Source organism: Eleutherodactylus coqui, chromosome 6 (genome assembly GCF_035609145.1).
Source record: "Eleutherodactylus coqui strain aEleCoq1 chromosome 6, aEleCoq1.hap1, whole genome shotgun sequence".
Lineage (NCBI taxonomy): Eukaryota > Metazoa > Chordata > Amphibia > Anura > Eleutherodactylidae > Eleutherodactylus > Eleutherodactylus coqui.
The window spans coordinates 51780354-51795433 of record NC_089842.1 but is presented as its reverse complement, the minus strand read 5'-3'; the positions used below and the strand labels follow the sequence as shown (position 1 = coordinate 51795433).

The 15080-nt window shown below is 41.5% G+C and overlaps 1 protein-coding gene across 1 annotated transcript in view; it reads left to right on the top strand.

The window, feature by feature from the left end:
• SCNN1D (sodium channel epithelial 1 subunit delta) overlaps positions 1–14655 on the top strand; it is a 36081-nt gene extending 21426 nt beyond the window's left edge. The window contains exons 8-13 of the mRNA XM_066572698.1: positions 942–1059; positions 4201–4279; positions 7133–7190; positions 7693–7748; positions 10089–10164; positions 12132–14655. Coding sequence (XP_066428795.1) covers positions 942–1059; positions 4201–4279; positions 7133–7190; positions 7693–7748; positions 10089–10164; positions 12132–12416 — 672 coding nt within the window. The 3' untranslated portion in view covers positions 12417–14655. The remainder of the gene's footprint in view (positions 1–941; positions 1060–4200; positions 4280–7132; positions 7191–7692; positions 7749–10088; positions 10165–12131) is intronic.
• Positions 14656–15080: the final 425 nt, after the last annotated feature.

Sequence of the window (15080 nt, the reverse complement as noted above, 5' to 3'; positions counted from 1 at the left end):
AAACGAATTAGTCCATGGACTATACAGGGTGTAGTCAGACTGATCCAACGTATATCTCAGTACTGGCATCCTAGGGGAAGGCATGGATGTGCTACACAATGGTATGGCACAGGGGGCCCTGTGGGCACCGGAACATGGTTTTCAATTCTGTGTTGTGTCCCCTGTAAGAGACAGAGAGTAAAACCCAATTGTAAAGTTGTAGAGTAGCATGTGAGAAGCAGAAGTCCACCTTCTGTGTCTTTCTAAGACTCGTGGGATCATTGCTAGGACTGAAGTAAGGAAGGCATACTCAAAGTGGCCTCCTTCTGCGAGATACAAGCATGCAGCCATTGTTGGACCTGTGTTCATTCCAAGGACTCTCAACAAGGATCGGTACCTGATTACCCTGCAGGTGATGATGGATGAATTCCTGGATGATCAGCCCCTATCGTAGCAGAAGGAGGCCACTTTAAGTACACCAGTACTGAGCTATAATGCTGGATCAGTCTTTTTGACTACACCCTGTATACCTGACATTACAGCTCACTGTGATTCAAGTAGACAGTGGAACATCTGCAATACCAGGCATAGCCCTTGACCATGAGAGGCGCTGTTTCTAAAAGCTCAAAAAAATAGCAAGCAAAACTTTTTTTTCCCCCCAATCTCATAAACCCCTTTAGGGTGCGTTCATATGGGACTGATTTGCTGCAGATTTTGTTCTGGATTGTGCTGCTTATCTGCAACAGATTTCACCCCTTCAATTTGAATTCAATAGAAAGGATGAAATCAGCTGTAAATCTGTGCCAAAATCTGCAGCAAATCAGTGATATATGGACAAACCCATAGCAAGGAAAAACTAGATACGACAGTTTCACTGCACACTCCAAATATATGCTGACGGGTTCGTTGAATGCCTATGAAATGAATGCTACTTTGTTATCCCCGTTTCCCCTTTCTTCTAGAGTTGTCGGCAGTCTTGTTTTCAACACAAGATGATAGCGACCTGTGGATGTGGATATTACTTTTATCCACTGCCTCCCGGGATGGAATACTGTGATTACAACAAGCATCCTGGATGGGGTAAGGAACAACATATGGAAATATTGATTTGCAAGACACAAATGTAGGTTGTTTCCAGCATCAGGGTGCGTCACTGATTTACTGCAGATTTTGGTGCAAATTTTGGTGCAGATCCGCAGCTGATTTTACGCCTTGCATTTAAATTTAATTGAAAGGGTGAAATCTGCAACAGATCAGCGACATGTGAAAGCCCCCTGATCCTTATTGTATTGATCTTTATTACTTGCGTTAGTAGCCCTTGTGTGTCTGCATGCTCACAGAGCTGCATAGGGCTGTATTTAGATGGGCAAGTGCGATATTAGTCCAAGAGAACCGGACTGATAATGCACTTGTAAACCTGCAGTTTTCCTGTAATTGCAATGCTTTTTGAGAGAAAAATGTATTGCATTGCTGTTAGGGTTGCCACCCGTCCGGTAAACCACCGGCCTGGCCGGTATTTTTTCTGTCAGGCCAGTGCCGGTATTTTTTTTACTGGCCCTATTACAGGCCGCTATTTTCAGAGCCTGCACTGCCTCCTAACGCTGGTTAACTCTCCTCTGGCAGGGGAAATACAGACCTGCAGAGCCGACAGCTTCCATGGCCTCCGATGATGTAATGTCATGTGATACCCTGTGCGGGAGGAGTCAGGGATCACATGACCATGGGGGCTCAGTAAATGTAGGACTCTGAAGCTGTGTGTGTGTGTGTCAGGATGGATATAGTGGAGCTGTGTGTGTGTTGGAGCTGTGGGGTTCTGGATGGATAGATGGATTCTGTGTGTTATTTGCTGGGGTCAGGATGGATGTAGTGGAGCTGTGTGTGTGATGTGTGTGGAGGTCAGGATTGATGTAGTGGAGCAGTGTGTGTGATGTGTGGGGGGTCATAATGGATGTAGCAGAGCTGTGTATGTGATGTCTGGGTATCAGGATGGATGTAGCGGAGCTGTGTGTGTGATGTCTGGGTATCAGGATGGATGTAACAGAGCTGTGTGTGATGTCTGGGTATCAGGATGGATGTAGTGGAGCTATGTGTGTGATGTCTGGGTATCGGGATGGATGTAGCAGAGCTGTGTGTGTGATGTGTGGGGGTCAGGATGGATGTAGCGGAGCTGTGTGTCTGGGGACCAGGATGGATGTAGTGGAGCTGTGTGTGTGATGTCTGGGGGATCAGGATGGATGTAGTAGAGCTGTGTGTGATGTCTGGGGGATCAGGATGGATGTAATAGAGCTGTGTGTGATGTCTGGGGATCAGGATGGATGTAGTGGAGTTGTGTCTGTGCAATGTGTGGGGGTCAGGATGGATGTAGCAGAACTGTGTGTGCAATGTCTGGTGATCAGCTTGGATGTAGCGGATCTGTGTGTGTGATGTCTGGGGATTAGGATGGATGTAGTGGAGCTGTGTGTGTGATGTCTAGGGGATCAGGATGGATGTAGTGGAGTTGTGTCTGTGCAATGTGTGGGGGTCAGGATGGATGTCCGGCTGGCGCTGCAGTGACAGTGTTGAGACCTGAGGAGGAGAGCGGAGGAGCAGTACATGCGGTACGAGGTATGCACCATGTACTTCATGTAATCTTGTATGTTTAGGTGGTATATGTTATACCAGCTGTACATATAATTACATACAGGACATATCTACCTTACATCAGCATCACTATATACAGGGGACGTATATCTCCTGTATATAGTGATATGGACCATGCTAGGGTAACCTGGGGATCTCATGTATATAATTATATATGTGTAGACTGTATGCTATGCGAGCGTCTGCAGCGTGTTCTCGCGAGTAGGTGATGTGTGAATCCCACTAAACGTCATCTACTTGCGAGAACACACTGGACGGGATCCAGGAGATAAAGAAGGAAAAATGCAGTGATAAGCCACGCCCCCAACCCGAGTCATGCCCCCAACAGGCCCCTTTTTTTTAATGGCTGGTATTTTTTCAGGACAAAGGTAGCAACCCTAATTGCTGTACATGTGATTTTCGTGCGTGAAACACATTGCATGTTGTTCCAATACTTAAAATGAAAAAACTCATCACACTCACATAGAAATCACATAGCATGCAAGTGCAATGCAGTTTTTTTCACGTACCCATCGGAAATAATGGGCAACTCTTGAACAGAATCACCCAAAAATAGGACATGCTGAATAGGGACATGCTGCGATTTTTCTTTCTTGCGCTATTGCTATAATTCGCTAATGTAAATGAACCCATTTAAAATAATAGGTTCTTGTCACAATACGATTTTTGTGCATTTCACAATGCACAGAACTCGCGCATGAAAATCACCCATCTAAATACAGTTTGAGGGCTTATTCACACGAGCGTATATCAGCTGGCTGTGAAAACGGCCGTCCGATATACACTACTGTGTGATGCACGGGGCGGTGTATACACTGTCTGGCGAGGGGAAATAGCTTAGCTCCGCTAAGCTGTCTTTCCCTTCCCTCCTCCTCGCTGACTCTCTCAAAGGGAGGAGGTGATCGGGGCGGGAGCTAGTGTACTGAGCTCCTGCCCCTCTCTGCTGTTTGCAATTGGAGGGGCACTCACAGTGACGATGATGTCCTAATGTTCCAGTTGTTAGAGAAGCTGAATTCCTAACGACAAGCAGTGGATTACAGGGAGAGCTGCAGTTCACCCTTGATTTACAGTGATAAAACAAAAACAATTATGAAAGTATATTACAAGATTGATGAGACACACATTGGCTATTATAAGTTGTCTGAAAAGTTAGATTCCCTTTAAATCAGTGAGGCTGCTTGTGTATTTGATGAGACAGGAAGTGGACTTCCAAAAACCTAAAACTCTACAGACTGTACAGGAAATCTACATGTGCTGAAATGGAGCAGAGCTGAAAAGTAGCCAGGCAACTAACTAAACTATTACACATTGCTGGCGTATCACCAGTGTATGCCATTAATGTCTGATAAGGAGGATAAAGGGGAATTACCTTACTAGAATGAAATAAAAGGCACGGCTCTCCCTTTACTCCAGGCTACAAGAGGTGTTGTGGAGGTTGGGCTCCTATTAATTGGGCAGTGATGGCATATCCTTTAACTGATCAATGTGGATTACCTCCAGGAAATAATGATGTCAGGATTGGACACCGGGCCTACAGTCTGGGATAAAGTTTATTCTGTTATCTTTTTTTTTTCATTTCAGGACATTGTTTCTATCAGTTGTATGAAAAGATGGTAAAACACACCCTTGGCTGTTTTCAGAGGTGCCCAATTCAGTGCCGGTAATAATTTTTTTCATTCTATTGTGGCTTTATACACTAAGATGGACTAAGACTAGGTAATTAAAAAAAATATATTGTGTTTCTGAAAATTCAGCACTGGTTTTGTTTTGTCTAGGTCACATATAACTGGTTATGTGCTTTTAACAAGTCATAACTTTGGTTTGAGCTGGTATTTTAGCGCACCTTATATCCTATGCAGCATATCACTGCCTGCATCGCACCAAATCATGGCAGACTGCAAACAGATGTATCATTGCACACAGCTCATGCATCTATTTGTTTTTGCAAGTCTTGAGCTGCCTGGAAATCTGACGCAGAGTATGTTTTCTGTTGTCTGCAGGAGACAAACCAAATAACCGCATTGGGTTTCTCATGCTGTCAAGAGGTTGCAAACATATACTGGCAACTTCTTAAGGTCACAGGAAAACCACTGTGAATACTTTATCTAATTGTCTCCTGCAGACAACATAAAGTATTCTTCAGATTTCCAGGCAGCTCCAGACTTGAAAAAACAAATAGATGTATGTGCTTTGCACAATGCCACATTTGTTTGCAGTGATATGCTGCAAAGGTTATAGGGCCAGCTAAAATAGAGGCTCAGTTGGTACAAAACCAAAGTTATGGCTCAATAAGAGGCCTTCACCAGTTCCATGTAACCAAGGCAACTCAAAGTTAGTGTAACATTTCCAGGACAAGAAAACATTTTTTTACCTAGTGTTATTTGAGTATGAATAAATGTTAATGTTAATTGATCTAAATTGGGTTTACTGCTTTTATAGAAAAAGAATAAGGAAAAATTAAAGGTTGTATCGCATAATAGGAATTTTTTGAATAAAGCATATTTCTGTCCACAAACCCAAAATTTAAAGCAACTGACAGATATTTTCTAAACATTTGTGACATAGGACATCAGAATCTAAGGGTTATAACCTGGTATTAAAAAGTGTATTGCGCAATGAAGGGTGGTTTCACATCAGCATTGGAACTTCCAGGCAGAGGTTCCGTTGCAGATCTAATGCAACATACTGGAAGAAAAAGCCGGGCAGTCAATGGGGTCCACTTGCCGCAGTTCGGTTCCGCCATAAGACAGAGCCACTCGGCCCAGGGATTCCTTTCCTGCTCCCTGAACAGAGAAGGAAACTGGAACCCCCAACCACCCTAATATATACCATGTGTGCCATATAAGATAATAGTCAGTAATGCAATCTTTTCTCCTTAGGGAGAGCACCTAGAAGGTGAGTGAGGAGACTTATAAGGCCATTCATGCTCCTCTGGGTAAAATGCAAGTAAGGGAGATGGAACAATACCTCTGCAGCGGAGGCGTTGAGGAGGTATTGTTCCATCTCCCTTATTTGCATATAAGAAAATATACACAGATCAAGGAAGGTCAACTGTATATTAGTTGACACCTGTTCCTATTTACCATGACCTTTCAATATACAGAATCTCTTATTGCAAATTGACTTTTCCACGTAAGAGTCACTCACCTTCTCTGCAAGTGCAAATAGTCAGGGTCCCTCACTATGAGCTAGAATGGGAGCTCCCTATGAAAGCGGATCCCGTTCTATCAGACTTGGACTATTCTTTTATTACACGGTTGGCCATTCCCTGCTGCAAGAGAAATGCCTGTCAGAAAGACTTGCAGCCTCAGCCACATTAGCACAAGGGGGTTGTGCTTGATGAGATATCGTCTTTAACCCCTTAGTGACGGCCCCATCGGGATTTTACGTCCTGTCCTGCTGGGCTTAATTCCTAGTCTAGTTTCCAAAATGAGGTCATTTGTGGGGGTCCTTGAGTGTTTTGGCCGCTCAAGGGCTCTACAAGTGAGCAATTGGGCCTAAAACGCCTTCAAGCAAAATGTCTGAGCTGAAAGCCACCAGCTGCTCCTTTCGGTTTTGGCCCCGTTGTACATACGGACAGAAGATTAGGGCCACAATGGGTATGTTTCTGAACACAGGGCAAACGGGGGTATGCATTTTGAGGTGTAAATCCTCATTTTTATGTGCACTATAGAGAAAAATCCTGTGTTAAAAATGACGTATTTGCAAAAATATGAAATTTTATTTTTTCTACTCTAAATTGCATTAATTCCTGAAAAGAAACTGTGGGGTCAAAATACTCATGACCCCCCCCCCCTCCCCCCTCAGTGAATACACTAAGGGGTGTAGTTTTTAAAATGGGGTCATTTGTGGGGGTATCTATCATTCTGACACCCACGAGCCTTTGCTATCTTGGCTTGGTATCGGAAAATAAAGTGTTCCTCAAAATGTTGATAATTAATGTAAATTTGTACGTCTCCTAAATGGTTAAAAAAAAACGAAAGTTTTTTCAAACGTGCATCCAGAATAAAGTGAACAGATGGAAATATATATCTTAGCAAAAATTTGTACAGTATATTTGCAAATATTTGAGATATTACAGTTGAAAATGTAAAAAAAATTACAATTTTTTCAAAATTTTCCCAATATTGCCACTTTTAATAAATATACACAAATTCTATGGGTCTATTTTTACCACCTAAATGAAGTACAACATGTGGCGAAAAAACAATGTAAGAATCACTTGGATATGCAAAACCTTTACAGAGTTATGATATGTTAATTGACACGTGTCAGATTTCCAAAATTTGGCTCCGTCACTAAGGCGCAAACAGGCTTCGTCACTAAGGGGTTAAAAGAGCATCTTCATAGTCCAGAAAAGGTTTATTGAGAAAAGACTGTGATGTACTATAAAGTCTTTGTTATTAGTGATTTTAGGGGTCAGGTCTGCGATCTGTATTAGTTTAGGGTGTTTGATCTATATTAATATAAAATACATAGTAATTTCCTGAATTATGCATTTTTATTTTAACAGTGAAACAATGTATCAGCTATCAGCAGGCTCATCTAAATGGCCAACATCTGTGTCTAAGGTAAGTGCTATTTTTTAACATAGTTGTTTGTTGAGCTCAGCATTGAAAGGGATCTCATTAAGCCTTCCCCTGTAGCATATTTGGATGGCATTGGTCTCTTGCTGAGGACCCCATTTTACTAACCAGATTGGAGTGGTATATATTGATGGTCACCAGAGGCGTAGCTGGAAGTTCCTGGGCCCCAATGCAAAACCTGTAACAGGGCCCCCAATTCTAATGCTTTATTCATACTACTGGGCTCCCTATATGGGGAAGAGAGGCCTTATAGGCCCCCTAAGGCTCCTGGGCCCAAGTGCAACCGCATCCCCTGCATCCTCTATAGTTATGCCAGTGATGGTCACCCATTCATTTAGTGGCTGCTGTAGGGAAAATGCTTGGCCAAATGAAACCTCTCTTGGTAAAATTAGCTTATTGCGACTAGTTCCATAAGTCGGGTCATTTCATGAGACAGGCCTCCATGATACTGCATCTCTAGCTCAAATATCTGTACCTCTTGTTGCAGGCTTGGATTACAAGGGTATTATCTAATACGACTGGCTACAACAGAACTAGTAAAAGGTAAAGTGTGACAACTACATTCCTTGTAACATGGTTCCCATTACACTCATGTAAACAGTTCTTCTGTACTATCTCTTAGTTGCATCTGTTTTGGGGTGTTCACAACTTTTTAGACCCCAAGTCTATCTATGCTATACAGATTTACAGCTAAAAATCTGGAAAAACTGGGTGACGGGCCTTGTGGGATCCATAATATAAGCAATATTGATTGACATTGCTGTCTGAGGGCTTGTTTTCGTGCGGAACGAGTTGTATTTTTCAATGGTATTATTTAATGTACCATAAAAAAAGCTATTTCGCCATCATTGGAGGGGGCTTGTTTTTACGGTGTGCACAATGCAGCAAATATTACATGAAAAGTTAATTCTGTGCATTAGTATGATTATGATACCGGTAATACCCTATTTATTCATTTTTTTGCTGAACTACTTTAAAAAAAATAATTAAGATATCTTAAAAGAATTCAGTTTCCTTCTTCTGACTGCCATAATTTTTAGATCTTTCCGTCGATCGGTAATATGATATGATATCGTAGATATGAGATAGATGGATAGATATAGATATGAGATAGACAGATAGATAGATGTGAGAGAGAGAGAGAGAGAGAGAGAGATAGATATGTGATAGATAGATATGTGATAGATAGATAGATAGATAGATAGATAGATAGATAGATATGAGATAGATACATATGAGATAGATAGATAGATAGATAGATAGATAGATAGATAGATAGATCGATATGAGACAAATATGAGAGAGATAGGAGATAGATAGATAGATAGATATGAGATAAATAGATAGATATAAGATAGATAGATATGAGACACATATGAGATAGATAGATAGATAGATAGATAGATAGATAGATAGATAGATAGATAGATAGATAGATAGATAGATAGCTATTTCGCCATCATTGGAGGGGGCTTGTTTTTACGGTGTGCACAATGCAGCAAATATTACATGAAAAGTTAATTCTGTGCATTAGTATGATTATGATACCGGTAATACCCTATTTATTCATTTTTTTGCTAAACTACTTTAAAAAAATAATTAAGATATCTTAAAAGAATTCAGTTTTCTTCTTCTGACTGCCATAATTTTTAGATCTTTCCGTCGATCGGTAATATGATATGATATCGTAGATATGAGATAGATGGATAGATATAGATATGAGATAGACAGATAGATAGATGTGAGAGAGAGAGATAGATAGATAGATATGTGATAGATAGATAGATAGATAGATATGAGATAGATACATATGAGATACATATGAGATAGATAGATAGATAGATCGATATGAGACAAATATGAGAGAGATAGGAGATAGATAGATAGATAGATAGATAGATAGATAGATAGATAGATAGATATGAGATACATATGAGATAGATACATATGAGATAGATAGATAGATAGATATGAGATAAATAGATAGATATAAGATAGATAGATATGAGACACATATGAGATAGATAGATAGATAGACAGATAGATATGAGATAGATAGATATGAGATAGACAGATAGATATGAGATAGACAGATATGAGATAGATAGACAGATATGAGATAGATATGAGATAGATAGAGAGTATAGATGAGCGAGCATACTCGTTAGGGACAAATACTCGAGCGAGTATCGTCCTTTTCGAGTATCTGCCTGCTCGTCCGCAAAGATTTGGTTGCCGTCGGGGGGTGGCCGAGGATATCTTTCTCTCTCCCCCCCCCTTCCCCCGCTCCACCCTGCTCACTCCCGCAACCCACCGCTCACCCCCGCCGGCACCCGAATCTTTCCGGACGAGCAGGCAGGTACACGAAAAGGACGATACTCGCTCGAGTATCATCTCTTATATAGAGAGATATGAGATAGATAGATACATATGAGATAGATAGATATGAGAGAGATAGATAGATAGATAGATAGATAGATAGATAGATAGATAGATAGATAGATAGATATGAGACAGATAGATAGATAGATAGATAGATAGATAGATAGATAGATATGAGACAGATAGATAGATAGATATGAGATAGATAGATAGATATGAGATAGATAGATAGATATGAGATAGATAGATAGATAGATAGATATGAGACAGATAGATAGATAGATATGAGATAGATAGATAGATAGATATGAGATAGATAGATAGATATGGGATAGATGATAGATATGAGATAGATAGATAGATAGATATGAGATAGATAGATAGATAGATCGATAGATAGATAGATAGATAGATAGATATGAGATAGATAGATAGATGTAAATGTATATTCCTATACAATTCCAGAATATTAAATTACCTTTTTGTTTTGATCCATCCTAGAAGTGATATTGCAAGACTTAATGTATATTTCCAAGAACTGAGTCTTCGCTCATTTGATGAAACGCCTGCAATAGATGTAAGTATTCAGCTAATATCAGATATCAGCAGGAACCTGTCAGCAATGGAAGGGTTTGTCCAGGATATAAACTTTTTTTGTAAAGTCAGGCAATGCTGTAAAATAAATACATCAGTCACTTGTTTATTGCCCTGCCACTCAAGTACACAGAGAAGACTGGGGGGACCCGCATAAGCACTGGAACAGCGGGGGATTAAATGGGTGAATAATACTTGTTTTTTTAATTTTACAGTATTCCCTGCCTTTACAAAGAAAACTTAAAGGAGTTGTTCAGTTCTAAACATTTGATGGCCTATCAGCAGGAATGGTCACCAATAGTTGCTTGGCCAGGGTCCGTTGCCAGGGACCCCTGCCAATCAACTGTTCGCTAATCCTGTGTGCTTGTGCAGTGAGCTGATTTTGACAGGAAGCATACAGCTCCATTCTCACTACAGTGGCCAGGCTTGGCATTGCAGGTCCAGCTCGCACTGAATTGAATAGGAACTTTATGCGTAACACCAAGCCTGGCCACTGAAGTGAAAACAGAGCTGTTTGCTTCCTGCAAAAATCATCTCATCGTATGGGCAACCTAATTTTACTGTACTTTATTGCATTGCCGCGACCACTTACATCGACACAGTCCCAGCAGCGCTATGTTTGAGTAGGCAACACAACCTACTTACCTTCTAAGTAGGCTGGTCAGCTGACCTAGTAGGCCCATGTGGTATTATTTAACCCACGAAATCACACAGTTTTGTGCGTGATTTCAAGCAGATGCGGCCCTATGGTGCGCAATTGCGCCCAAAAATGCAGCATGTTACTTTTTTCCCTGCGCTTGAAATCAATGGGTTCTATTTGCTGCGCAGGTGAGGCCGCCCTTATTAACAGCCTATCCTGCTGATAGGCTATCAATAGTTTACAACTGGACAGTCCCTCTAACCTCCGCATACTTGTTGAGTATATTGTTCTCTCCTGAGTAGAGAAAGCAATGAAACAGCTGCCCTGGATGCAATAGGAATGAAATAGGCTAACCTTCCCTTCAAGGAACTTTCCTTGTATGTACAGATTAAAAATTGTTGCAAAAATGTCTGCAACTGGAAATTGTTACATGCTGTGGGAGATTAGCTCGGTAGCGTGCGGGTTTAGCGATATTCATAGACGGAATACCAACGGATGCAGTCCAAAGCAGGCGTGCCCTGCGTGTATTTTTTTAACAGCAACATAAAAAGTCCAGCCTTAGTTTCAGGCAAACGAATAGTAGTCCTCAATCCAGCGATCAGGCCGTCCCGGCCTGATCAGGTCGCACTTAGCCGCTGCGGCGCTCAGCAGGGCTTCTATGTCCAGCCGGTCACACAGGCTGCCAGGGTCCAGCAGCCATCTCAGCTCCCCTGTGTCCGTGCAGCTGCTCTTTATGTGCACACTAGCACTGGCTCAGCCTCAGCACCTGTGCTGACTGAGCTCGCCCACACCCTGGAGTGGAGGAGGTGGAATGGACAGTCCCACTACCAACCTGCCATCCATTCCAAAAAAACCAGGCCCGGATATTTTTAAATAACAGATCTCCAGCAACTGCTTGCTGGAGACCACATTACACTCCTGGTGTCTTATGTCTGAGAGCGAGACATGACCTTCCTCCAGTCCCATTATGCATAGTACCGGTACCTAGGGGCGACGTAGCGACCGTCCACCACTATGCCCCTCAGTACCTCACAATGCACCTAAATTGGGTTGTTTCTGCAGCATGAGCAGCAATTTGTGCAAAACCCATTCAGATGTATGGAACAGTTACTGAATTTTCTGTAACAAATCTGCCACACTTGACCATGATTGACAATTTGTACATGTGCCTCTTCATAGAACATTGCTTTTCTTGTCTCTCAGTAAGTAGAGCATAGTTCTCTGTATATAACGTATAATAGAATATGGGAAGGAATGTGCTGACTGTCACATAACCAGTACCTAACCACTTCATACTTTTGTCTTCACAGACTCAAAATCTTCTTTCGACTATGGGAAACCAATGGAGCTTTTGGTTTGGATCTTCAGTGCTGTCAGTGGCAGAGATGGCAGAGTTGGTGTTTGATATTGCAGCCATGTTGATCATAGTTGGCTACAAGAAATACGAAAAGAAAAAGGAGGAAAATGAGAATGTGAATCTATATGTGATTCAAACATGTGGTACTCCAGACCTTAATGGAAGAACTGTAACCTCCTCACAAGTCCATGAGAGATCTAACAATTCAGAAGGCAAAATGGATACAAAACCTGCATAGATTTAATGATGGGATCACTGAAGGGCCTAACAAGGAATTGCTAATATACACCAGTATGTACAGAAGATAATAGATTTTCTACATTTCTTCAAGGTAAAGCCAATAATGCCATGTGGACTGGATTCCGAATTCTGGCACAACAAGCATGCAGGGTTCCATACTTCTAAAGAGATGTTAGTTGGGTCTTGGAAAGTCTTGTAGGACCCAAGGACACCGTGAAATGTGTGTATATTTAGAGACCGAAGAAGCAAAGAAAGTGCTGAGGTTGAGCTTGTATGACTGTTCAAATGCCAAGAAGGCACAGAAATGTTATAGGGGGGAGTTACCACTAAAGGTACCATTACATAGGACAACTATCGGCTGAATAATCTCTTTAAAAAGTGCGAGTTCAAACAATAGCTGTTGCTTAAACAATGGCTACCAACAATGAGCGGTAAGTTGCTAGTCATCTTGTTTCAGCTTACTAAAAAAAATTGTCCATGGTTGATCAAAAGTCATCCGGTGTAAAGTCACAGTTGTTCGTACTTGAACGACTTACGAATTAATAGATTCCTCTATGGCCGATATCTCAGCAAACTATTAATGAACAATGATTGCTTGGTGTAAAAGCAAACAAATGACTGTTGTTCCTGCACTTCAATGACTTTTTTGACCAACGATAGTTGCTTCGTGTAAAGCTACCTTTAACAATAACTTGATGTTAACTGGAGGTCCTTGTCGACCTTGGAGAACCTTCTCCATTTTTGTTATTTAGCATGGTCTTACCACTCTTAGGGCTCCTGTCCACGGGCGTAGCTGCCGCTGGGGAGCAGTGAAGAGCTGATGGTTGTCCACGCTGAGCCTATCTGCAATTTGCAGCATGCTGCAATTTAAATCCCGCGAGCAGAGAATCGCTATGATTCTCCGCTCGTGGACATCGAGGCTGCGCTTTCCATAGTAAGTCTATGGAAAGCGTTCACTGCGTTCCCCACGGCCGGATTATCGCCGCAGGGAACGCAGTGAAAATTTGTCCGTGGACAGGGTGCCTAACTTTACTCTGATGGTGACTGAGCATCAAGTCAGTCAATTCTCTTCAACACAACATGAAGACGAGCCATTGGAAATCTGTAGGGGATTCCAAAACTTTCTCAATCCAATGCAGAGAAAGCAACATAGAATACCAAATGAGCTTCATTTATAACAAAATGTAAAAGTGTATCTACATCACAAAGATGTAATTAAAGGGAACCTGTCCTCAACTATAATCACCATAAAATAACTTCTGAAGCTTTCAGGTTAGGTGATATGGAGCCTCTTTTCATACTCACCCAGTCCTCCATTCCTGTGATGTTCCCCCGCAAAGTCAGCTCGCGTACAGCAAGCTTGACTCCCTTCAGAAGGGAGTATGCGACACTCTCATTCATCTCTATGGAAGCCCTCATGCAGAGCCTTGTGAAAATAGTCAGGCCTGCTGTGTGCACTTCGACTTTGCTGGGGGACACAGCAGGTATGGGGAACCGGGTAAGTACGACACACAGCTCCCCGAACTCCACGTCATCTAAACTGTAAGCACCATAACTTTAGTGTGGTGCATAGTTGTAAAGCAGCAGAAATGCAGTCCTATGTTCTCACCTGAAGGTTGCAAGTTTAATCCCTACATGTTTAGGTAGTCGGTTCAAGGTTGACTCAGCCTTCCATCCTTCCGAGGTCAGTAGACCCATAGGGGGGTAATAACTAAAAAAAATTACTTGAAAGCACTGCGGATTAAGTTGGCGCTACACAAATAAATAGATTTTTTAATAGATTTTATTAGTTTATGGTGCTTACAGTTGATGACAGGTTCCCTTTACAGGTTAAAACAAGAGCAATTAACAGAATTTGGTATAGTTATCTAATTTTTACATTTCATCTCCTTGTTTATCTTGCCAAGATGTCATGTAACGTTGACAATTATAGCAAAATATACTGCATCATTTTTGGTTCCGCTATTTAGCGAATAAGGCTACTTTCACTGAAATTTGCTGTTTTATATAAAATTTTCATAATTGCTCCTCAGCCTCTCATGAATATCTACTGAGGAGCAACTGTCAGACTTTTGAAGGACATACGTGTATAAGAAAGAGCTTTTATACCAATAGATATCTTGCCACCTTCTAAATTTGCCATGACTGGCAGAAATGGGTGAGCTGACTTTTGTTCTTTCCAGAGATGTCCAAAAAAAATATAAAAAATTACCTGTCACAGCATAGCTGGCGGATGGTCCTGGGTCCAGGGGGGGGGGGGGGGGGGTTGGCTGCACTCAGTCAGTCAGTATTGTTTGGTTATTTAAACAACTCTTCTGAATAGAAGGTGTTTCTGGTCTTGTCTGCAGCTCCTGGTTTGATCTGAGTCAAAGTTGAGATAAGTCTATCGGTGATTTACTTATTAGAATTTTTCCATCTTTTTCACTGTACTCTAAATGTATAATAAACCACTAGTGTCATCGAGCCTTTGCCACTATTCCCTCGTCACCAACTCCAGTTCCCAAGGCACTCCAATGGGTCATGTTTTCAGGATTTCCTCATTATTACACAGGTGATGTAATTATTATCATTACCTCAGACATTGCCACAGGTGTTCTTTCTATAGGATATCCTTAAAATGTGACCTGTTGGGGTCCCTGAGGACTGGAGTTGAGAAAGACTG